We start from the raw sequence: 23,151 nt of genomic DNA on the forward strand, positions 1-23,151 counted from the left end.
GATGCTACCTACTCCGATGGGAGTGCTTGTCATGTTGGTGTAGACAATTCACCTCCCTGAGAGGCAGTCACTAAGCGGACAGGAGAATTTTCCTGTCTACTAGTGATGTCTACACTGGGGGTTAGGTAGGTTTAACTGCGTTGCTCAAGGATGTGGATTTTTTAAATCCTTGAGTGACAGTCATACTGTAGTTATACTGACTTAATTTCCTGGTGTAGACTAGGCCTAAGTAGCCAGGGCTTAAGAGGGAAGGTCCTCTCTTGGATCAGTAGCTGGTTGAAAGATAGGAAACAAAGGGTAGGAATAAATGGTCAGTTTTCACAGTGGACAGAGGTGAACAGCATCAGGATCCTCTAAGGATCTGTACTGGGAGCTGTGCTGTTCAGCATATTCATTAATGACCCAGAAAAGGGGCTTGAACAGTGAAGTGGCAAAGTTTGGAGGTGATGCAAAACTATTTAAGATGGTTAAGTCCAAAGCTGACTGTGAGCAGTTGGAGGGATCTCACAAAACTGGGTGACTGGGCAAGAAAATGACAGATGAAATTAAATGTTTGTTTATAAGTGCAAAGTAATCTACATGTAGGGAAAAATCCCAACTATGCATACAAAATGATGGGTCCTAAATTAGCTGTTAACCACCTAAGAAAGAGTCAACATGAATAATTCTCTTGAAAACTTCTGCTACATGCACAGCTGTGGTCCAAAAAGATGAAAGGTATGTGAGGAATCATTAGGAAAGGGATAGAAGATAAGACCGGAAAATATCATAATGCCACTATAGAAATCCATGGTACGCCCACACCTTGAATACTGAGTCCAGTTCTGGTTGCCCCATCTCAAAAAGGATATAGTGGAACTGGAAAAGGTTCAGAGAAGAGCAACAAAGATGATGGGGGTACAGAATAACTTCCATGTGAGGAGAGACTAAAAAGATTAGGACTAGTCATCTTAAAAAAGACTAGTAAAGGGAGATGTGATGTATATAAGTGTGTGTGTGTGTGTCGATGAAATCATGAATGTATGGAAAAATACAAAAACACGTAGTCACCCAATGAAATTAATAGGCAGCAGTCTTAATACAAACAAGATGAAAGTGCTTTTTCTCACAATGCACAAATAACCTGAGAGACTCATTGGCATGGGATGTTGTGATAAGTGGGTTCAAAAAAAGAATAGGATAAGTTCAATGGCTATTAGCCAAGATGGCAGCCCCATGCTCCGAGCGACCCTAAACCTCTGACTATCAGAGCGGGAGTGGAAGACAGGGCTGGATTACTCCATAATTGCTCTGTTCTCTACACTCCCCTTGAAGTTCTAGCAAGGACCACAGCTGGAGACAGGTTACTGGGTAAGCTAGACTCTGGTGTGACTCAGTAAGGCAGCTCTTATGTTCTTATATTCTCTAAATCGCATAGATTTTCCAAAATCTCATATCATGTAAATTTACTGGACCAACCAGATATTCTACATGTGGATTCTTGTTAGCTCGTTGCTTGAAGAATGAAGTCTAGTTTCCCTGACTTTTCTACTCCAAGCTTTTCTCAAACTTCAATTTAGCTAGTTTAAATGGAGTGGGGGAAAAAAAATTCTCCATGCATAAGATATATGAAAAGTGCGGGGAGAAGACTTTGAACTGTTCATACATCTTGCCCAGTTCTGAATCAAGTTGGGAAAATGACCTGTGAATCGCTGTGGACAGCTCAATGTGCAGCTATGGTGGGGGAAAAAAAAAAGGCCATAGGAGGCACAAGGAATGGAATGCAGAATAATATGGAAAATATGTAGTCCTATAAATAGATACAATATTACAGAATTAGAGGAGCATCAAAGAAGGATAATGGAAATGATTGTGGGCATGGGAAAAACTCATGTGAAGAGAAACTGAAAAGACTGGGATTGTTTACCTTAAAAAGATGATGAATAGAAAGGACATGTATATAAAAACAAATGGTATAGAGAAAATAGATTGGGAGTTTGTTATACGAATGTCATAACACAAGAACAAGAGGGATGTTCAAAGAAACGGCAAGGTGGGAGTGTTGAAACTGATTACATGTTGAGTGAAATTTATTTTCCTTAATCAAACTGTGGAATTTACTGCTCCATTATGTCACTGAAGCCAACAATTTACCTAGTAATCAAAACCAGCAGACTGTGTACTTAAGAATATCCAGAGTTTTATGTATGACCTGTTGATGCAAACAGAGTTTTGGAAGAAATTTATTCCGCTCTTCCCCCTCCCCCCCAAAAAAACCCCCAAAACCCAAACAAAAAACCCTCATGCTTCAGGGTTTAAGCAAACCTCTCTGTTGGATTAGTATAAGACCTTCATGAAGGCAGATGATTTCACTTTTCTGTTGTGGGATTCTTAAACCTTCCTCTGAGGCATCTGCTACTAGCCACTGTCAGCTAGTTCAGTGGTTTTCAAACTTTTTCTGGCAACCCAGTTGAAGAAAATTGTTGATGCCTGCCATCCAACGGAGCTGGGGATGAGGGATTTGGGGAGTGGGAGGGACTCAGGGTTGGAGTGCGGGCTTTGGGGTGGGGCCGGGAATGAGGGGATCAGGGCTCTGGGGTGGGGCTGGAGATGAGGGATTTTGGGTGCAGGAAGGGGCTCTGAGTTTGGGGGGGGCTCAGGGCTGGGGCGTGGGATTGGGGTGCAAGGCTTACCTCTGTCAGCTCCCAGTCAGTGGCACAGCTGGAGGGCTTCCTGCCTGTTTTGGCACCACAGATTGGCAGCGCCCTGGAAGTGGCCAGCAGCAGGTCCAGCTCCTAGGCAGAAGCGTGTAAGCCTGGCTCTCGCCCGCAGGCTCCGCATTGGCCAATTTCCGACCAATGGGAGTGAGGAGTTGATGCTCAGGGCGGAGCCCCGTGGCTGCCCTCACTCCCTGCTTACGAGCCAGACCTACTGCTGGCCACTACTGGGGCACAGCGTGGTGTCGGAAGGGAAGGGACTAGCCTGCCTTAGCCAGGCAGTACTGCCAACAGGACTTTTAACAGCCTGGTCGACGGTGCTGACCAGAGCTGCCGTGGCCCAGTCCTTTCCATTTCGTGGCCTAGTTCTGGGTCGCGACCCATGGTTTGTAAACCACTGAGCTAGATGAATCAGGGGTCTGATTCAGTGTGACAATTGCAGTGCTCCTGTGTAATACGCTACTGTGCACAAGCTGGTTTACTGCTTAGCTCTGTATCTGTGTCAGGTCAGTAACTTGAACCTCTGAGCTGGTCAGTCCTTAATACTTCAACACACTGGCCCTTTTAGAATGGATTGGCCTCATCCATGATATATAATGTTTTGAATGATTATTAGTGTTATGTCCATGTCATAGCAACATTCTCTTCATTTATATAGGGCCAGAAGTGTGTTAGGGCTATATAGAACAGAGGACTGAGATCCTTCGTCTAAGCTTAGATTAAATATTCAGTAGTTCTTCAGGAACCCTGGTGTCCTGGACAAACTTTCATCATGAGGAATTATATTTTGCATACTTACATCCCCGTTCTATTTTTCAGTTGTAGAGAAAATTTTTCACTGTGCGTCCTTAAATCTAAACCAAAATAATCTTTCTTCCCCCTTCTTTTCCCCAAATCCTGAAACAGTCAGTTGTGCAGTATTTCTGGTGCTGAATAGCTGCCATGTTCAGTCCCAGAAATGGCATTTTTGTGTGTTCAATTTGTAAAGAACTTTAGGATCCTTAGTTTATTAACTAAGTGTGTTAACTACCTGTGTGCTAAAGCTGAGTTTGGAATGCTGTTCTAAAGACTCCAGTCTTCCTTTGCTCATAACTTCCTCAATTCTTCTTGGCCTAACATTTTCCATGGTTAGTCTTTTAGCCTTAGTGGTCGCACCATTATAATGATAACCACTTACTGGCTTGCCAATCCTGTGGTGTCCAGTCCCCCCTGCCCCCTCCCCCCCCCCAGTCAGGTTGCAATTTTGTTCAGTTAGTTGTAGAGAGATTGTGGACTCCTTTCTGAAACTGTGTAAGTAATCCTAAATTCCATAGCAGCCAAGAAGATCTTGGAAGGCTGGCTTAGTTTGCTGTAGCAGCAAAGGTCTAGATTCTTTTACTTATCTTACATCCTGGAGTGTCTCTTAATAGACTTCCACAAAATTCTTTGCTATCTTACTGTGTAGGTTTGCTTTAGGAACTTCTTTGCTTCTCTGAAAGCAAACAGGTTCTCTTTTCATCCCCAGATACTTTTCTAAGAGAAAGTTTCTGTGTTTGTTCTTGGTTTAAACACTGTTAACGAGAAGAAAAAGGAGACAGTACTGAAAGTCAGATACTTATGGTAGAATTAAAAGAAAAGATAAAAATGCTTTGAGGTCAGTTGAAAACATTTCTTCAAGGAGATGTTTTTTCCTATTTTTTTTATTATAACAAGGAGCGAACATAAACTAATTTTATTATTTAGATCCTTTTTCTTTGTCTGTCACAAGTTACTGCTCATTTGACAATGAATGGGAATGAGTGCTTTACAAAAAAAATTTCATGGTTTTTTTTTTTTTGTTTTTTTTGTTTTCCTTCATGGAAAATGCTGCACAAAAGTCTCTTCCACCTATGCGAGGAACAGAACTAATGGTCAAATATACAATAAGCAATGAACCTTAACTACTGGTTATATATTCCTAGGTCCTGCAGTTTAATGGTGCATTACCACTGCCCGAGAGAGATCTGACCCTGAAGTTTAATACTTCAAAAAATTAATAAAAATATACGTTAGAAAATAGTTATATTAACGCTTAATGAATTGCAAAGAAATTGTGCAGAAGACAGTGATACATAGTACAGTATAGAAACCTAAGTTCTAAATAATATATTTATAAATGTCCCTTACACATGGACTGAAAACAGTTAGGAAGTGCAGTTCTTCTTCAAGAGATGATCCTTATTGTATTCCACTGAGGGGTTATGCACAATGCACCCAGAGCTGGAGCTTTTAAAAGTAGTAGTGTCCATTGGTCCACGCATGCGCCCTTGTACTGCCTCATGATTTTGACCGAGGTGATAAAGGGCAGGCAGGCGGACCGACTGCACCCTTGGTTCCTTCCCACCATCGCCTGGTCGGAGTTGGAGCTTCTGCTGTTCTCTCATCCCTTGTGACGCACTTTCCAAATGTAGTGAGAGACTGATTTATTCTTGTACATAGTTAGCATTTTATTGTTGTTAGTTTTCTTAGGATTTAAGAACTTTGGGGTGCTACTTTGGCAGTTTTCTCGCCAACCACACTTCTCTCCCCCTTGAATCCCAGCATCTTTGGCATAATCCAGTACCCAGGCATGGGTGCAAGATCTTAGCCTTAAGAAATACCTCATGGAGGTCACCATGAGGACACAGTTGGATCCAGGCTGGGGAACTCCCTCTGCCCCCAGACATTGCTGTGAATAATCCAAGAGTGCACCTCTTGCCATGGAGCTCAAGTTTGGTTCCGCCAATACCAGCGCTACGGACCCTGTGCTGGTCTCTAGCCATGAGACAAGGAAGTATGTCAGGTGGGCAACCTATGGCCTGGAGGCCACATCTAGCCCTCCAGATATTTTAATTTGGCCCTCGAACTTCTGCCAGGGAGCAGGATCTGGGGCTTGCCCCGCTCCGGCACTCCAGCCGGGACGCAGGGTTGTGGGCTTGCCCTGCTCTGTGCTGCTCCCAGAAGCAGTGGCATGTCCCCCCTCTGGCTCCTATGTGTAGGGGCAGCTAAGGGGCTCTGCACGTTGCCCCTGCCCCAAGTGCTGCCCCTATAACTCCCATTGTCTGGGAACCTCAGCCAATGGGAGCTGCAGGGGTGGTGCCTGTGAACAGGCCACGCCACCACGTAGGAGCCAGAGGGGTGCATGTCGCTGCTTCTGGGAGCTGCATGAGGTAAGCGCCACCTGGAGCCAGCACCCCTGACCCTCCCCTCCACCCCTGCCCCAGCCCTGATTCCCCTCCCACCTGCCAAACTCCTCGGTCCCAACCCGAAGATGCTGCTGCATCCCCTGCCCCAGCCCGGAGTCCCCTCCTGCATTCTGAAAGACTAATTTCTGGCCCCACCCCAGAGCCTGCATCCCCATCCGGTTCCCTCATCCCCTCCCGCACCCCAACCCCCAATTTTGTGAGCATTCATGGCCTGCCATACAATTTCCGTACCCAGATGTGGCCCTCGGGCCAAAAAGTTGGCCCACCCCTGAAGTATGTGCATAAGCATGGCAGTAAATCTTCCTCAAGGACCAAGAAAGACACTGCATTGGCCATAAGTTCCAGCCATGGAGAAGTGATGTGTTCCAAAGCCTACAAGCATGACAAAATGTTGCACTGCATGCTGAATCTGCTGGCCCCAGCTCCTGAGCAACAATCCCCTTCTGCACTGGTTCAGCCAAAGTCCTGTTAATCATTGGTTCTGAGGCAGCTTCCAGTTCTGTCTATGTACTGCGCGCCATTGACTCTGGGGAGGCACGAATCTTCCCCCCAAGTCTCCTGAACTGGCAAACTGCCCTTTCACCATGTTCCATAAGGACAAAGTTTCCCTGCATTTACATCCTAGATTTCTTCTGAAAGTGGCTTCCTGCTTTCACCTCAACCACCCCATACATTTATCTGCCTTCTTTCCAAAGCCGCACGCTTCAGAGGAGGAATGATGTTTTCACTCCCTCAGTGTCCTAGCCTTTTATCTGTAGAGGAAGAGGCTGTTCCGGAAGCCTCTGAGGCTATTTGTTGCCATAGTGGAAAAAATTAAGGCGCAAGCCATCTCCACTCAGAATTTCAAAGTGGGTTTTTGGGTGCATTACCCTTTGTCAGGGCTGTCTCCATCCTGTGGGATATGGGCCCACACCACGACAGTGCAAGCATCAACTACGACTGCGCTTCACAATGTGTCTCCTATGGACATATGTAAGTCAGCCATGTGGAGTTCGGTATACATCTTCTCTTCCTATTATTCACTGGTGCATGACTCTGCAATGGATGCTTTGTTCTGTGCAGTGGTCCTCTGTTCCATGGTGCCATCCTTTCTTGTACTTTCCTCCTCAGTAAGTGCTGCTTGTTAATCACCCTTGGTGGAATACAATAGGGACCATCGTTCAAAGAAGTGGAGACTCTTCGAGATGTGTGGTCCCTATCTGTATTCCAGTCCCATCCTTCTTTCCTTTCTGCTGCAGATCTGGTAGATTTGTGGTGGAGAAGGAATTGAGGGTACAGTTAGTCTGCCCTGCCCTTTATTGCCTCAGTCAAAACCATAAGGCGGTAGCAGGGCACATGTGTGGACCAACGGGCGCTACTACTTTTAAAAGCTCCGGCTCCGGGCACATGGAGCATGTGTATAACCCCTCAGTAAAATACAGATAGGAACCATTTATCTTGAAGAACCTCCAGTTATAGGTAAGTAACCTCCTCTTTTAAAAATGTGTGTAACGTAACACTTCGAAACATGATTAATTTTATGTTAGTTGCTTTTTTTGCAAACCTTAGTGTGTCAGACTATGAAACTTTAATAATTTGAGGGGTACTTATTGTCTCAAGTTTACACTTTTCAGTATAAAACAAAGTTGGCCTCAAAAGGAAAAATATGACTCATTAAAAGAAAGCTGCACCCATTTTGCTCAGTGCAGACTTCTGAGTGTGCAACTGGCAAGAAGCACTTCTCATCCTGTATAAATTGTCAAATGTATTTCAAAATTTTGAATTGAAATTAGTATTTTGAGCCTCCTGCAGGTGGCCATGATACTGTTGAAAAGTGACAATGTTTGACACCATCAGTGAAGAATGCCAACCAGATCCTATCATGCTTTGGTACCGTTTAACCCTTGGAAGACAATTGATGTTTAACAAAGTATTTTCATTGTTTTAAATACTCAAAAGAAATTAAGTATTATGGAGGCAGTATTGTAATGCAGGTAGTAGTAGGTTCTGTGCTTTTTTTTTTTTTTTGCCATTACTTATTTCCAAATGCATCGATTCAGCGTCTTATCAGTTGGCTTTCAGTGTTTTCTATATAAAATGGACATGGTTAACTGCAGTTTAAAATACTTGATTTTTGCTTCAGAGATTCATGTGGATATTGAGGGACTATATGAAGAAAGCTTAGACTGACTAATGTAAAACTAAATCTTTTCTCACTACACTAGAGAAGTATATGCAGAAAATAAACTGGATGCTGCTTGTTTGGCTGTAGTGAACTTGTAGACATGGTGTTACAAAATACCTAATATTTTTTCCCCAACAGCAACAGCTGGGATGAACATGTCTTTGAACTGGTTTTGCCAAAAGCCTGTATGGTTGGACACGTTGATTTCAAATTTGTTTTGAACTCAAACATAACAAACATTCCACAGCTTCAAGTGACTTTACTGAAAAATAAAGCTCCAGGGCTAGGAAAAGTCAATGGTAAGAAAGGAGATCATCTTCTTTTCTCAGACTTGTTACTTTTTAGGTCTGGTATTTTTACTGATTTAATTAACTATGAAGTAAAGATTTGTAGATATCTCAACTTTACATTTACTTAGTAATATCTTGCATTTTACTTTCTTTGCACAAATGAACATTTATTAAAGATTGGGGAGCAAAAATGAGAGAAACATTAAAATAGTCAAAGATAAGCACAGATTTTAAAACCTCAATGTTTTATATGAAGAAGTATAACTAAAGCAACAACAGTTGGAGCTGAACTTACATGTTGTCCTACTACTAGAGTCTGATGATGCATTCAAAGAAAGTTGCAGTGCCAGACATAAATGACAGAGCTTCTGAGGTGTATAACAAATTTTTATCTTCTAAATCAAAGGATTAAAAGAAAAAATGGATAGGCAATTCTTCCAAGTTATAATTAGAAATTCAGTTTGCAGGTGTCCATGACTATAGGGCAGAGGTGGGCAAACTACGGCCTGCAGGCCACATCCAGGATTCTCCTGCCCGGCCCCTGAGCTCCTGGCCCGGGAGGCTAGCCCCCCCGGTCCCTCCCCAGCTGTTCCCCCTCCCCTGAAGCTCACTGCACCACTGGCAGTGCAATGCTCTGGGCGGCAGAGCAGCTACAGAGCCGCAGCCTGATCTGCTGCTCTGTGCTGCGCAGTGGCATGGCTGCCTGTCCCGGCGCTCTGGGCAGCACGGCTGTAGCGCCACTAACCACCAGTGCTCCGGGCAGCGCAGTAAGGGAGCAAGGAGCAGGGCAGGGTTGGATAGAGGGCAGGGGAGTTCAGGGAGATGTTCAGGGGGTGCAGGTGTGGATAAGGGACGGGGCGTCAAAGGGCGGCGAACAGGGGGTTTGAATGGGGGTAATCAGGAAGTGGGGGGGGTTGGATGGGGCGGCAGGGGGTAGTCCGGGGCAGGAGATTCTGGTGGTGGGCAGGGGACGGAGCGGGGGATGGATGGGGCAGAGGTCCCAAGGGCGCAGTCAGGAATGAGAGGAGGGGTTGGATGGGGCGGTGGGGGGCAGTCAGGAGCGGAGGATCTGGGAGCGGTCAGGAGACAGGGAGCAGGGGGTTGGATGGGGCAGGAGTCCTGTGGGGGCTGTCGGGGAAGGGGGGTTGGATGGGGGGGAGTCCTGGGACGGGGCTGTTGGGGGGTGGGGGCTGGGCTTCCGTACAATTTCAGAAACCCGATGTGGCCCTCAGGCCAAAAAGTTTGCCTGCCCCTGCTATAGGACATCTGAGTGCCTTATGAGGAAAAAAAAAAAAAAATCTAGAAACTAGAATTCCATTGAAATAAAGGTTGCATAACTGTGAATTTAAGAGAAAAGAAAAAACAAATTTAGAGCCGTTCTCAGAAAAATCCCTCTCCTTTCAATAATGGTATAAAGAAGTACTGCTGAGTCTTTTTTATTTTTATTTTTATTTTATTTTTAAGAATAGCACATAAAAGCTGCTGTGTATCCAAGGGAACAGTATTTGAGTAGCAGTGTCTCAGTGGGGAAAATATATTTAAGAATTCCAACATACAGCTTAACTGTGGACACAGGACAGAGGGGAAACAAATGCTCCCACATTTGACCTGTGTTCTTTAAGACTTGATATGAAGTATTAGTCATAAGGTACTGAAGCACGCTTGGTGACTATATCCAGAGATGGGGAAAATACACCATTCTGCTGGTCTGGCTGAAAATGAAGCTACTCCTCGACCTTATAATTCAGCCTCATTTATCCCAGCAAGTTTAGGTCTTATTACTTGTGGGCCATTTTCTGTGGTGTGGCTTTTTTTTGTTTTGTTTTTGTTTTTGTTTTGTTTTGTTTTTTAAATTAGTTATTCAAATAATAAAACTGGAGAGCTAAATAGGGTTTAACTAGAGCTGGACAAATAATTCAATGTTACAAGGTTTGTTTAAATTAAAAAATTGAATTAGATTCAGTTACTCTTTTTTGTGCTAGTATTCTATATGGGGTTTTTTTTTAAGCTGGTGAGAAGCTCATGCTACAGAATATTTGCAGCAATAAAAATTTGAATTTATGAAATGGAGTATCTGCAATGGAAACCATTTTTTAAGAATTATACTTGGTGAACAGAAACAATACCAGTATGTCCAAACAAACAATCAAACAAACGCAGCTCTGATTTTCAATATCAAAAACAAACAATTGCTTGAGAGCAATGTATTATTGGTAGAAATTTATTTTTCAAAAATAAAACTCAGACTGATAAACTGCTCACAAACAAATTGAGGACAAAGGCTAACTTCATTTAATATATTGTGTTCTAATTTTAATACGAAGGGGAGTTTGTCAGCAGCTTTAGGATTTTTTAGTAGAGATGATGGTTTCAGTGAATTTTGAGCAAAAACTTAAATCATAAATCTGCTATGGAAGTTAATGTTTCTGGTTTTCATTAACACTACACAATGTTGAACAAATATTGCTAATATTTTTTATTTTCCAGAAGCAGCAGTAGATAGACAGATCACCTTTCCTTTATCTCCAGCTCATAGTATTGAAATGGAAAGAAATGGAAAACCAACATTGGTTGAGTTGAATGAAGAAATGCAGAACATGGATGTAGAGGAATCACAATGTGAGTTTAATATGGTTATTTCCCTATGGAGAAACTATTATATGAAAAAACTTCAGAGATCATATTGGAACTTCTGTGTAAATATTTTCAAGTAATTAAAATTAAAAAAATGCACTTACTTTACATTTATGCTGGTCAGCCCTATTAAGTACATTTGGCAGTTGCTCCTTTCAGTGGAGGCTATACTTTGCCATTGAAAGCAAAAATTAACTGATGGGGACTTGGATTTTTGGTATTGTTAAATCAAGGTTTTATTTTAATTTAGAAATGATGCTATATATCATTTTAGCAACTGTCAAACTGGTCTGTCATGTCTTGCACTGCAACATGGTTTTAAGTGTTGCTTGAGTTAGCTAGTTTTCAAGGAAACTGACTTTTTTTCACTGCATATCTAATTTTCCTTAGTTTTAGCATCAATGCCTTCAAAACTTAAAATATCCAGTTCAAAATTCATAGCTAGTCACAGGTTTCAGAGTGGTAGTCATAGTAGTCTGTATCAGCAGAAAGAACAAGGAGTACTTGTGGCACCTTAGAGACTAACAAATTTATTTGAGTATAAGCTTTTATGGGCTAAAGCCCACTTCATCAGATGCATGCAGTAGAAAATACAGTAGGAAGATCTATATCTCCTCGTTCTTTTAACTAGTACACTAACTTTACAGCCTTATCAAACTCACTCAGTCCTTTCCTTATCTAGCTCATTAGAGCAGCTTTCCCCTCAAAACTTGTGAGAGAAAGTGTCTAGAAGGGTATCAAATTGTATCTGTGTAGGAGTGACTAGTGCCTAAAAGTAAGTGTTGCTGCTGAATAAGTATCAAAAACCCCAAACTTTTGTCACTTACTCCTTCAAGCTAAGTCTTACTTTCCTTCTTTCTTTGCTTCATGTGGTGACCAGGTTTTCAAAGAGAAAACCAGGATACTATTGCAAGGTGTGTTTGAGATAAGGGGCGAGTTTTGGAGAGAAGGGTTTGGGTGGTGGGGAGGAGGCACACACAGAGGTGAGCAGATGAGAATTTCAGTACATGGAAAGAGAGAAAAAGATTCTGAAGTTTGTCCTATTCTCTTCTTATCCAACTACCCATCCCTCTTACCCTTTTCCTGCTTCCCCCTCCTTCTGAAAATTGAGGTTTTGTTTATTAAATCAAGATAGGAAAAAATATTTACCTCTGTACTTGTGCTTGCTATTTATCCCAGGCTGTCATTCTATTTTCTGGTTTCAGAGTAGCAGCCGTGTTAGTCTGTATTCGCAAAAAGAAAAGGAGTACTTGTGGCACCTTAGAGACTAACAAATTTATTAGAGCATAAGCTTTCGTGAGCTACAGCTCACTTCATCGGATGCATTTGGTGGAAAAAACAGAGGAGAGATTTATATACACACACAGAGAACATGGAACAATGGGTTTATCATACACTCTATAAGGAGAGTGATCACTTAAGATAAGCCATCACCAGCAGCAGGGGAGGGAAGGAGGAAAACCTTTCATGGTGACAAGCAAGGTAGGCTAATTCCAGCAGTTAACAAGAATATCAGAGGAACAGTGGGGGGTGGGGTGGGGAGGAGAAATACCATGGGGAAATAGGTTTCAGAGTAGCAGCCGTGTTAGTCTGTATTCGCAAAAAGAAAAGGAGTACCGGTGGCACCTTAGAGACTAACAAATTTATTAGAGCATAAGCTTTCGTGAGCTACAGCATCCGATGAAGTGAGCTGTAGCTCACGAAAGCTTATGCTCTAATAAATTTGTTAGTCTCTAAGGTGCCACCGGTACTCCTTTTCTTCATGGGGAAATAGTTTTACTTTGTGTAATGACTCATCCATTCCCAGTCTCTATTCAAGCCTAAGTTAATTGTATCCAGTTTGCAAATTAATTCCAATTCAGCAGTCTCTCGTTGGAGTCTGTTTTTGAAGCTTTTTTGTTGAAGGATAGCCACTCTTAGGTCTGTGATCGAGTGACCAGAGAGATTGAAGTGTTCTCCAACTGGTTTTTGAATGTTATAATTCTTGACGTCTGATTTGTGTCCATTCATTCTTTTACGTAGAGACTGTCCAGTTTGGCCAATGTACATGGCAGAGGGGCATTGCTGGCACATGATGGCATATATCACATTGGTAGATGCGCAGGTGAACGAGCCTCTGATAGTGTGGCTGATGTGATTAGGCCCTATGATGGTATCCCCTGAATAGATATGTGGACAGAGTTGGCAATGGGCTTTGTTGCAAGGATAGGTTCCTGGGTTAGTGGTTCTGTTGTGTGGTGTGTGGTTGCTGGTGAGTATTTGCTTCAGACTGGGGGGCTGTCTGTCAGCAAGGACTGGCCTGTCTCCCAAGATCTGTGAGAGTGATGGGTCATCCTTCAGGATAGGTTGTAGATCCTTGATGATGCGTTGGAGAGGTTTTAGTTGGGGGCTGAAGGTGATGGCTAGTGGCGTTCTGTTTCTGTTTCTTTGTTGGGCCTGTCCTGTAGTAGGTGACTTCTGGGTACTCTTCTGGCTCTGTCAGTCTGTTTCTTCACTTCAGCAGGTGGGTATTGCAGTTGTAGGAATGCATGATTGAGATCTTGTAGGTGTTTGTCTCTGTCTGAGGGGTTGGAGCAAATGCGGTTATGTCGTAGAGCTTGGCTGTAGACAATGGATCGAGTGGTATGATCTGGATGAAAGCTAGAGGCATGTAGGTAGGAATAGCGGTCAGTAGGTTTCCGATATAGGGTGGTGTTTATGTGACCATCGCTTATTAGCACCATAGTGTCCAGGAAGTGGATCTCTTGTGTGGACTGATCCAGGCTGAGGTTGATGGTGGGATGGAAATTTGTTGAAATCATGGTGGAATTCCTCAAGAGCTTCTTTTCCATGGGTCCAGATGATGATGTCATCAATGTAGCGCAAGTAGAGTAGGGGCATTAGGGACGAGAGCTGAGGAAGCGTTGTTCTAAGTCAGCCATAAAAATGTTGGCATACTGTGGGGCCATGCGGGTACCCATCGCAGTGCCGCTGATTTGAAGGTATACATTGTCACCAAATGTGAAATAGTTATGGGTGAGGACAAAGTCACAAAGTTCAGCCACCAGGTTAGCCGTGACAGTATCGGGGATACTGTTCCTGACGGCTTGTAGTCCATCTTTGTGTGGAATGTTGGCGTAGAGGGCTTCTACATCCATAATGGCTAGGATGGTGTTTTTAGGAAGATCACCAATGGACTGTAGTTTCCTCAGGAAGTCAGTGGTGTCTCGAAGATAGCTGGGAGTGCTGGTAACGAAGGGCCTGAGGAGGGAGTCTACATAGCCAGACAATCCTGCTGTCAGGGTGCCAATGCCTGAGATGATGGGGCGTCCAGGATTTCCAGGTTTATGGATCTTGGGTAGCAGATAGTATACCCCAGGTCGGGGTTCCAGGGGTGTGTCTGTGCGGATTTGTTCTTGTGCTTTTTCAGGGACTTTCTTGAGCAAATGCTGTAGTTTCTTTTGGTAACTCTCAGTGGGATCAGAGGGTAATGGCTTTTAGAAAGTGGTGTTTGAGAGCTGCCTAGTAGCCTCTTGTTCATACTCCGACCTATTCATGATGACGACAGCACTTCCTTTGTCAGCCTTTTTGATTATGATGTCAGAGTTGTTTCTGAGGCTGTGGATGGCACTGTGTTCTGCATGGCTGAGGTTATGGGGTAAGCGATGCTGCTTTTCCACAATTTCAGCTCGTGCACGTCGGCGGAAGCAGTCTATGTAGAAATCCAGGCTGCTGTTTCGACCTTCAGTAGGAGTCCACCCAGAATCCTTCTTTTTGTAGTGTTGGCAGGAAGGTCTCTTTGGGTTAATATGTTGGTCAGAGGTGTGTTGGAAATATTCCTTGAGTCTGAGACGTCGAAAATAGGATTCTAGGTCACCACAGAACTGTATCATGTTCGTGGGGCTGGAGGGGCAAAAGGAGAGGCCCCGAGATAGGACAGATTCTTCTGCTGGGCTAAGAGTATAGTTGGATAGATTAACAATATTGCTGGGTAGGTTACGGGAACCATTGTTGTGGCCCCTTGTGGCATATAATAGTTTAGATAGCTTAGTGTCCTTTTTCTTTTGTAGAGAAGCAAAGTGTGTGTTGTAAATGGCTTGTCTAGTTTTTGTAAAGTCCAGCCATGAGGAAGTTTGTGTGGAAGGTTGGTTCTTTGAGAGTATCCAGTTCTGAGAGCTCATTCTTAATCTTTCCCTGTTTGCTGTAGAGGATGTTGATCAGGTTGTTTCGCAGTTTCTTTGAGAGTGTGTGGCACAAGCTGTCAGCATAGTCTGTGTGGTATGTAGATTGTAATGGATTTTTTACCTTCAGTCCTTTCGGTATGATGTCCATCTGTTTGCATTTGGAGAGGAATATGATGTCTGTCTGTATCTGTGCGAGTTTTTTCATGAAGTTGACAGATTTCCACTCTATACGGCTAAATTCAGTGCCTTGCATAATGACAGGTTTCAGAGTAGCAGCCCGCATGGCCCCACAGTATGCCAACATTTTTATGGCTGACTTAGAACAACGCTTCCTCAGCTCTCGTCCCCTAATGCCCCTACTCTACTTGCGCTACATTGATGACATCTTCATATCTGGACCCATGGAAAAGAAGCTCTTGAGGAATTCCACCATGATTTCAACAAATTTCCATCCCACCATCAACCTCAGCCTGGACCAGTCCACACAAGAGATCCACTTCCTGGACACTACGGTGCTAATAAGCGATGGTCACATAAACACCACCCTATATTGGAAACCTACTGACCGCTATTCCTACCTACATGCCTCTAGCTTTCATCCAGATCATACCACTCGATCCATTGTCTACAGCCAAACTCTACGACATAACCGCATTTGCTCCAACCCCTCAGACAGAGACAAATACCTACAAGATCTCAATCATGCATTCCTACAACTGCAATACCCACCTGCTGAAGTGAAGAAACAGATTGACAGAGCCAGAAGAGTACCCAGAAGTCACCTACTACAGGACAGGCCCAACAAAGAAACAGAAACAGAACGCCACTAGCCATCACCTTCAGCCCCCAACTAAAACCTCTCCAACGCATCATCAAGGATCTACAACCTATCCTGAAGGATGACCCATCACTCTCACAGATCTTGGGAGACAGGCCAGTCCTTGCTTACAGACAGCCCCCCAGTCTGAAGCAAATACTCGCCAGCAACCACACAACAGAACCACTAACCCAGGAACCTATCCTTGCAACAAAGCCCATTGCCAACTCTGTCCACATATCTATTCAGGGGATACCATCATAGGGCCTAATCACATCAGCCACACTATCAGAGGCTCGTTCACCTGCGCATCTACCAATGTGATATATGCCATCATGTGCCAGCAATGCCCCTCTGCCATGTACATTGACCAAACTGGACAGTCTCTACGTAAAAGAATGAATGGACACAAATCAGACGTCAAGAATTATAACATTCAAAAACCAGTTGGAGAACACTTCAATCTCTCTGGTCACTCGATTACAGACCTAAGGGTGGCTATCCTTCAACAAAAAAGCTTCAAAAACAGACTCCAAGGAGAGACTGCTGAATTGGAATTAATTTGCAAACTGGATACAATTAACTTAGGCTTGAATAGAGACTGGGAATGGATGAGTCATTACACAAAGTAAGACTATTTCCCCATGGTATTTCTCCCTCCCACCCCACCCCCCACTGTTCCTCTGATATTCTTGTTAACTGCTGGAATTAGCCTACCTTGCTTGTCACCATGAAAGGTTTTCCTTCTTTCTCCCCCCTGCTGCTGGTGATGGCTTATCTTAAGTGATCACTCTCCTTACAGTGTGTATGATAAACCCATTGTTTCATGTTCTCTGTGTGTGTATATAAATCTCTCCTCTGTTTTTTCCATCAAATGCATCCGATGAGGTGAGCTATAGCTCACGAAAGCTTATGCTCTAATAAATTTGTTAGTCTCTAAGGTGCCACAAGTACTCCTATTCTATTTTCTGTGTTAATTCTGATGCCCCGCTTCAATTTTTCAATCACCTCTCATTCATTCCTTATTTCTTGCTGTCTTTAGCCTGTTTTCAGTTTCTAACTTTCTGTGATTTCCTAGCCCTTTTTGTGTTCCTCATTTTGTTCTCTACATAATCATGCCTCCTTTTTCCTTCCTCTCCCCACTCATTTGTTTACAAATATGCCAATTGTTACTGGCAATCACTTACTCTCATTTAGCAACCCATACTGTCAGCTGCCTCTTGTTCTTCTCCCACTGCCATTTATTGGAAGCCTGGTGTGCTCTCCTCTTTAACTCTTGTTTCATTTCCTCACTTTTCCAAGGAAGATTGGGGGGGGGGGGGGGATGTAGGCAATATGGGTGAATCTAACTGGGGATGCTTCTCAGCCGGAGACATTGTCTTCTGTGACTTTAAGCAACACAGAATTCTTGATCCTCTGAGAACTCATCTGAGAGATCCCGTCTGTGCTAGTACACTACTGCCTGCAGGCTTCTAGAAGCAGTGAGTTAGTGAGCTGGAACAGCACCAGTTGCTGTTTGGTTTGGGACATAGTAGGTAAGCTCAGATAGCAAGGTGGGTTAGTGGGACAAAGCCTTTACTTTACAGTCAAGATTTTGAAGCGTCAGTTTTGGGACATTATTGTTAAGTGACACAGGATCTTTTGTTTTTCTTAATTAGTTATGAATTGGTCTTTTATACTTCAAATGTTTACCTCTGACTGTATTTAATATAACCATAATTGAATGTAATAAGGACTGAGTCATGTTTAAAAGTACATCAGACAGTTTCAATTTTATAATTCACAAGAATGGAAACTACCATTGCAATATTCTTGTCACCCATGATCTGATTGTTTCAGGGGTTTTTTATGGCCTCGCTTGTGGCTGACACTGGTATTTTCCACCTCAACTGGTAAAAATAAAATAAATATTCTATACTCTCATATGAAGCAGCAATTAGAATTCAACTCAGATTACATATGCTTTTTCCATGATTCCTCTTTTAAAACAGTTTTATACTTCAGGTGGTGGTAATGTGTGTAAAAAGTTTAGTAATTGCAATACTATTTATACTGAGATTCCACTTGAACGTCCCAATAAGGTTCAAAGTGCCCTATTGTGCTAGGAGCTATATAAATGTTTTTTTTTTCCTCCCTAAGAATTGAGTCTCTCAAATTCATTGTATAAAAGTGCTTGCATCATTCTTCTTTGAAGCTCTTCTGTTGTTTCATTGCTAATATCAGCTTTTGTTGCTATTCTTTTTCCAAAGTTTGTTTGTTTGTAATATGACAACTGAAAAATGAGGATTTGCAATGCAGATGTTGACTGACTCTAACATCAAACATGGTTTTAGTATTTTTAGAGCTCTGCACGGATACCAAATTTATATCCACGGATGTAGATATCCACAGATATAAAGCGAGTATCCGAGGAACTGCAAGGGTCTACCAGGAACAAGCAGTGGCGAAAGTAGCTGCACGTCTGGCTGCCGCTTGCAGGAGCCAGTGCTCTGCACAGGCAGCAATTCCAGCATGGCTGAACAGCTCCCAGCCCCACCCACTGGGGTGCGCACCAGGCTCAGCGGCTGGCACGCTCCCAGACTAGTGCGCCCAGGGACAGCTGCTGCTGAGCTTGATGCCTGCCCCAGTGAGTGGGGGTAGGAATGGTGCAGCCATGCCAGTGGAGCTGCCTGCTTGGGGTGCTGGCTCCTGTGAATGATGGATGGACATGTGGCTGCTTTCGCTGTTGCCATTCCCAATAGAGCCCTGCAGCTCCTCGGATATCCACAGATATAAATTTGGTGTCTGCGCAAGGCTCTAAGTATTTGCATTGGAGTGATCCCATCTCCCTCATTTTGGCTTATTTAAATTGACATTTTCATCTGCTGCCAATGAAATCTAACATGAGCTTGTTTTTTTTAACTAGGACCTGTGATAGTTGTGGCTCAAACAACTATATCAGTTCACCATTCTACTGGCCATAAATGTGTGCAGAATATTGAGCTTTCCAGAGCATCAGCTGTGTTACGTGTACAGTATATCTGAAAACTGTACTTTGAGAACTTTCTGAAAATTAAAAGTACATAATTTGACTAGAACATGGCTTAGTTACTTCTTAAAAGGTGTCAGCTCACCTAACTTTTACAGTCTAAATTGAAGTTTAATATATATCCATTTAATTTATGAAAATTAACTTATTTTGTAACCTTATCTTATTTGATGAGTCCATATCAATGCTACTTAAATTATGTTGTGTTTTTAAGGTCTTAGGTTGTGTCCATTTTTAGACGATCATAAAGAAGACATACTATGTGGTCCAGTATGGCTGGCTACTGGACTGGATCTGTCAGGACATGCTGGAATGTTGACATTAACAAGTCCAAAGCTTGTTAAAGGTAAATTTAATATATTACACTGTCTCTCTAAAATGTGCATTACTACAGTATACCCAATAATACTGAGTTGAGCAATCTTGGTTAGGATTTATCAGATTAATTTCCTATAAGACCACGTTAATTATGCAACACTTACACCATATAAATCTACAGTAACTCCTCATTTAACATAGTTATGTTCCTGAAAAATGTTAAGCGAGTCCAATTTCCCCATAAGAATTAATGTAAAGGGGGGGGGTTAGGTTCCAGGGAAAAATTTTTTGCCAGAGAAAAGACTACACATACACCAAGTTCTAAACAAACAATTTTAATACTGTACACAGCAGTGATGATGATTGTGAAGCTTGGTTGAGGTGGTGAAGTTAGAGAGTGGGATATTTCCCAGGGAATGCCTTACTGCTAAATGATGAACTAGCACTCGATTGAGCCCTCAAGGGTTAACATGTTGTTAATGTAGCCTAACACTCTACAAGGCAGCAGGGAGGGAGAGGAAAGGAGGGAGAGAGAGGGAGGGGGAAGAGAGGTGCATTGCCCCTTTAAGTACGCTGACCCCACTCTAAGTAACCTGCCTTTTTAAGTAGATCAGCAAGTTGAGACAGAAGCTGTTGTACAGGAGTGGGGGGAGGGGATCATCCTGACATTAGCTCCCCTCTACTGCCCCTGCACAGCAAGCAGGAAGCTCTGGGAGCAGCTCCAAAGCAGAGGGCAGGAGCAGCACACGGCAGTTCTGGGAAGGATACCTGAACTGCCCAGCAATTGATAGCCTGCTGGGTGGCTGCAGTACAGGGAATTTAGGGGATCAGGGAGCTGATACAGGCTGGTCCATCCTGGTTCCAAGCCCCCACCAGCTAGCTCCAATGGGCTGCTCTTTCTGCAAGCAATGGACAAAGCAGGCGGCTGCCAAACAAAGTTATAGGGGAGTATTGCACAACTTTAAACGAGCATGTTCTCTAATCGATCTGCAATGTAACAACATTAACCTGGACAACTTTAAGTGAGGAGTTACTGTATGTTTAAATGACTGTTCTTTAATGCCTAGAATTTATACTGAATTACCAAAAAGTTACCTACTTAACTCAGGTGGTTGTGAATGTTAGCCATCGAATTAAAATCTTTTCAGTTGAATATAGTACAGGTGTAGAAGCTCTTTCTTCCTTTTTGTTTTTTTTCCAGGTATGGCTGGGGGCAAGTACCGTTCATTTTTAATCCATGTTAAAGCAGTGAATGACAGAGGAACAGAAGAAATTTGTAATGGTGGAATCCGGCCTGTTATAAGGATACCATCTCTAAAACCTCAAAGTAGTAAAGGGAATTCTCTTGCATCACTGTTGGCCAAAGTTGCAGCAGGCAAGGTATTGAATAATAAACATAGTTGCAGCTATATTTTATGTATATTAAAGCTTCAGAATCAGTTGTATAAACCCCCATTTTGGAAATGAATGGTCTCTTTATACAGCTACCATAAGAGAGTTAAAACAAATCCTAGTGAAATTTTGATTAACTATCTAAGTTTTATACCTACCAGAACTGTAGTTTAGGTATTAAAAAAAACCTACATTAAAAGATGGTTATTAAGGCTACACGTCAAGCACTAAAATGATAAGAAATACCAGAATTCAGGTTGCCTGCACAACCTTTTTTGAGCTCCCTTGTACCAGCATTATGGTAGTCTTTAGTTACATGACCACATGCTATATTTTCCTAACTTGACTTGGCAACCTTTAAGGTTGTTTTAATGTTGGATTTTTGTTTAATTGCCTAGAGTAAAAAAATGTCGTCATGTTGACCCTCACAAGGGCATCAAGGTAGGAACCTTTAGATCCACCGCACAGTGATGGAATAACTGATAGGTTGTCATCCTTCATTTAGATCAGCACTAGAGAGGGATAAACCAGTGGGTTTCACAGATATTTCCTGAAAGCAGAGGTCTGGTGAGTCTCAGAAATCTTGGAGCCCATTCCAGGCTTTGTAGGGGAGTGTTCTATAGTGGGCACAGACTCTTCTGCCCATTCCCCTCCAAACATTACCCCTTTCTGTTCCATCCTTCTAGCTTGTTCCTGTCTTGTCATAGTCTCATTGTCCTCACCTAGCCAGCCCCAATTTCTAGTCCTCAGGTTTCTCTTCCCTGTCTACTTGCCCATATAGTCCCAATTCCTCTCCCTACGACTCCTTAACTGATCTGTTGGTTTCTCCTCCACCCTGCCCACATTCTTGCTTCCCATGTGCTCCTTGGCCAGTTTCCAGTGTGGTGTCGTCCCCACCCGCCCCTCAAAACCCCTGCTCCTTATCCCAGTTTTTGTCAAGTTAGTCATTCTCTCTGGTTCCCAGTCTCCTTGTCCAGACAGTCTTGCTCTCCTAACTGCAAATCCCAGTCCCATTTCCTCCTCCTCATTTTCCTGTCACAGCATCAATTCCCTTTCCTCATGGCTTTTTGTCCCAGCTTATTCTGTCTTTACCCCTTTGCAGGTTTGGCTCTTGATCTCTCTGTGTTTGAATTAGGTAGCTTCACTGTCCATGCTGCCAGGCCATGGAGAGCACAGGAGAGACAGATCTGCATGTTGTCAGTTCAGGTGCCCAGACCTTGCACAGCCAGCCCAAGTCCAGAGCTGCAGTTGCGGGGAAAGTCTGCCTTAGCCCCTGGATGAAGTGGGGTTTTTACAGGGACAGCAAGAGTCAGAAGGCCATCTCTTGTCAAATTTCAAGCCCCTGCTCCAAAGCCTGAGGGCACTAGAGCTTGAAAAAGAAGATGATGCTAGAATTTAACATGGGCAGAACAACATATTCTTCTCTCATCTCATTCTTAGGAAACAGCTGATTAGTCTTGGCTGAATTTTTTCAAAAAACGCACCCTGAAGCAAACACCTAACATGGAAAACTTTAACACAGATGATTAAAGTTTGGCAGTTATAAGCTGTTGACAATGGTGTCTCACGATCGGAAGTTTCAGGCAGATTTAATAAGCAAAGCTATCAGCTCCACCTATAATATATAATCAAATTGCTCTGAGATCTGACCAGCTTCTCATATGTTGTTCAAGTATTCAGTTTTTGTGAACTGTTGTCTAGCTTAGTGGTTTTTTTGTTTTTTGTTTGTTTGGGAGGGGGGCCATTGTCAATCTTACAGTGCCAATTACATGGATGGCCCTCAGTAAATAAACTACTTGAAATTACCCCTCAACTTTTACCCCAATACAGCAGTTAAAATAAGCTAGGAATCTCCTTCTCTTGGTTCCCAAGCTGAAACATTCCACAATCCCCAGCCAGGGCTTTTTTCAACTGAGGGTTTTTACTTTTGGAACTTATTCCTCTTTAGAGTCAGTCACACCTTGAGTCTAGGGCTCTTTAGGGCACAAATTAAACTTGTTTAGCTTAGTTATTAGCTTAAAAATAAAGCTAGAATACACTCATTGTCTATACGGTACGGTATTAACAAGTAATAAATATTTCAAAATTTAAATTACCCAGCACTTTCATCTGAACAAGATGCATAAATGAAGGAATCATGAGCGCTGTAACTCTTGAAACCAATGTTTTTGGTTTTATTTCTGACTTGTCAGGAAAAGTCATCCAATAAAATTGAAGCCAGCAATTCTTCACGAAAATCAGACAATCTGAGAGGGTGCGACTTACTTCAAGAGGTCTCTGTAACTATTCGAAGATTTAAAAAAACTTCTGTTTCAAAGGAAAGGTTAGTCTGTCTCTCTGTAAACACGTTTCATTTAAATGTTGTTTAGGTTTTTAACTTCATTATTTATGGCAAATCATAATCTGAAAATTGGTATTTGTTGCTAAATTTAGTTGACAGGAGAAT

The 23,151-nt window shown here is 42.8% G+C and overlaps 1 protein-coding gene across 1 annotated transcript in view; it reads left to right on the plus strand.

Moving 5' to 3' along the window:
* The window catches only part of BIRC6 (baculoviral IAP repeat containing 6), a 342,876-nt gene that overhangs the window by 60,661 nt on the left and 259,064 nt on the right, over window positions 1–23,151 (plus strand). The window contains 5 exon segments of the mRNA XM_038394017.2: window positions 8,202–8,362; window positions 10,841–10,972; window positions 19,210–19,341; window positions 20,515–20,693; window positions 22,898–23,028. Of these exon segments, the coding sequence (XP_038249945.2) occupies window positions 8,202–8,362; window positions 10,841–10,972; window positions 19,210–19,341; window positions 20,515–20,693; window positions 22,898–23,028 (735 nt within the window).

Source organism: Dermochelys coriacea, chromosome 3 (assembly GCF_009764565.3).
Source record: "Dermochelys coriacea isolate rDerCor1 chromosome 3, rDerCor1.pri.v4, whole genome shotgun sequence".
NCBI classification, from domain to species: Eukaryota; Metazoa; Chordata; order Testudines; family Dermochelyidae; genus Dermochelys; species Dermochelys coriacea.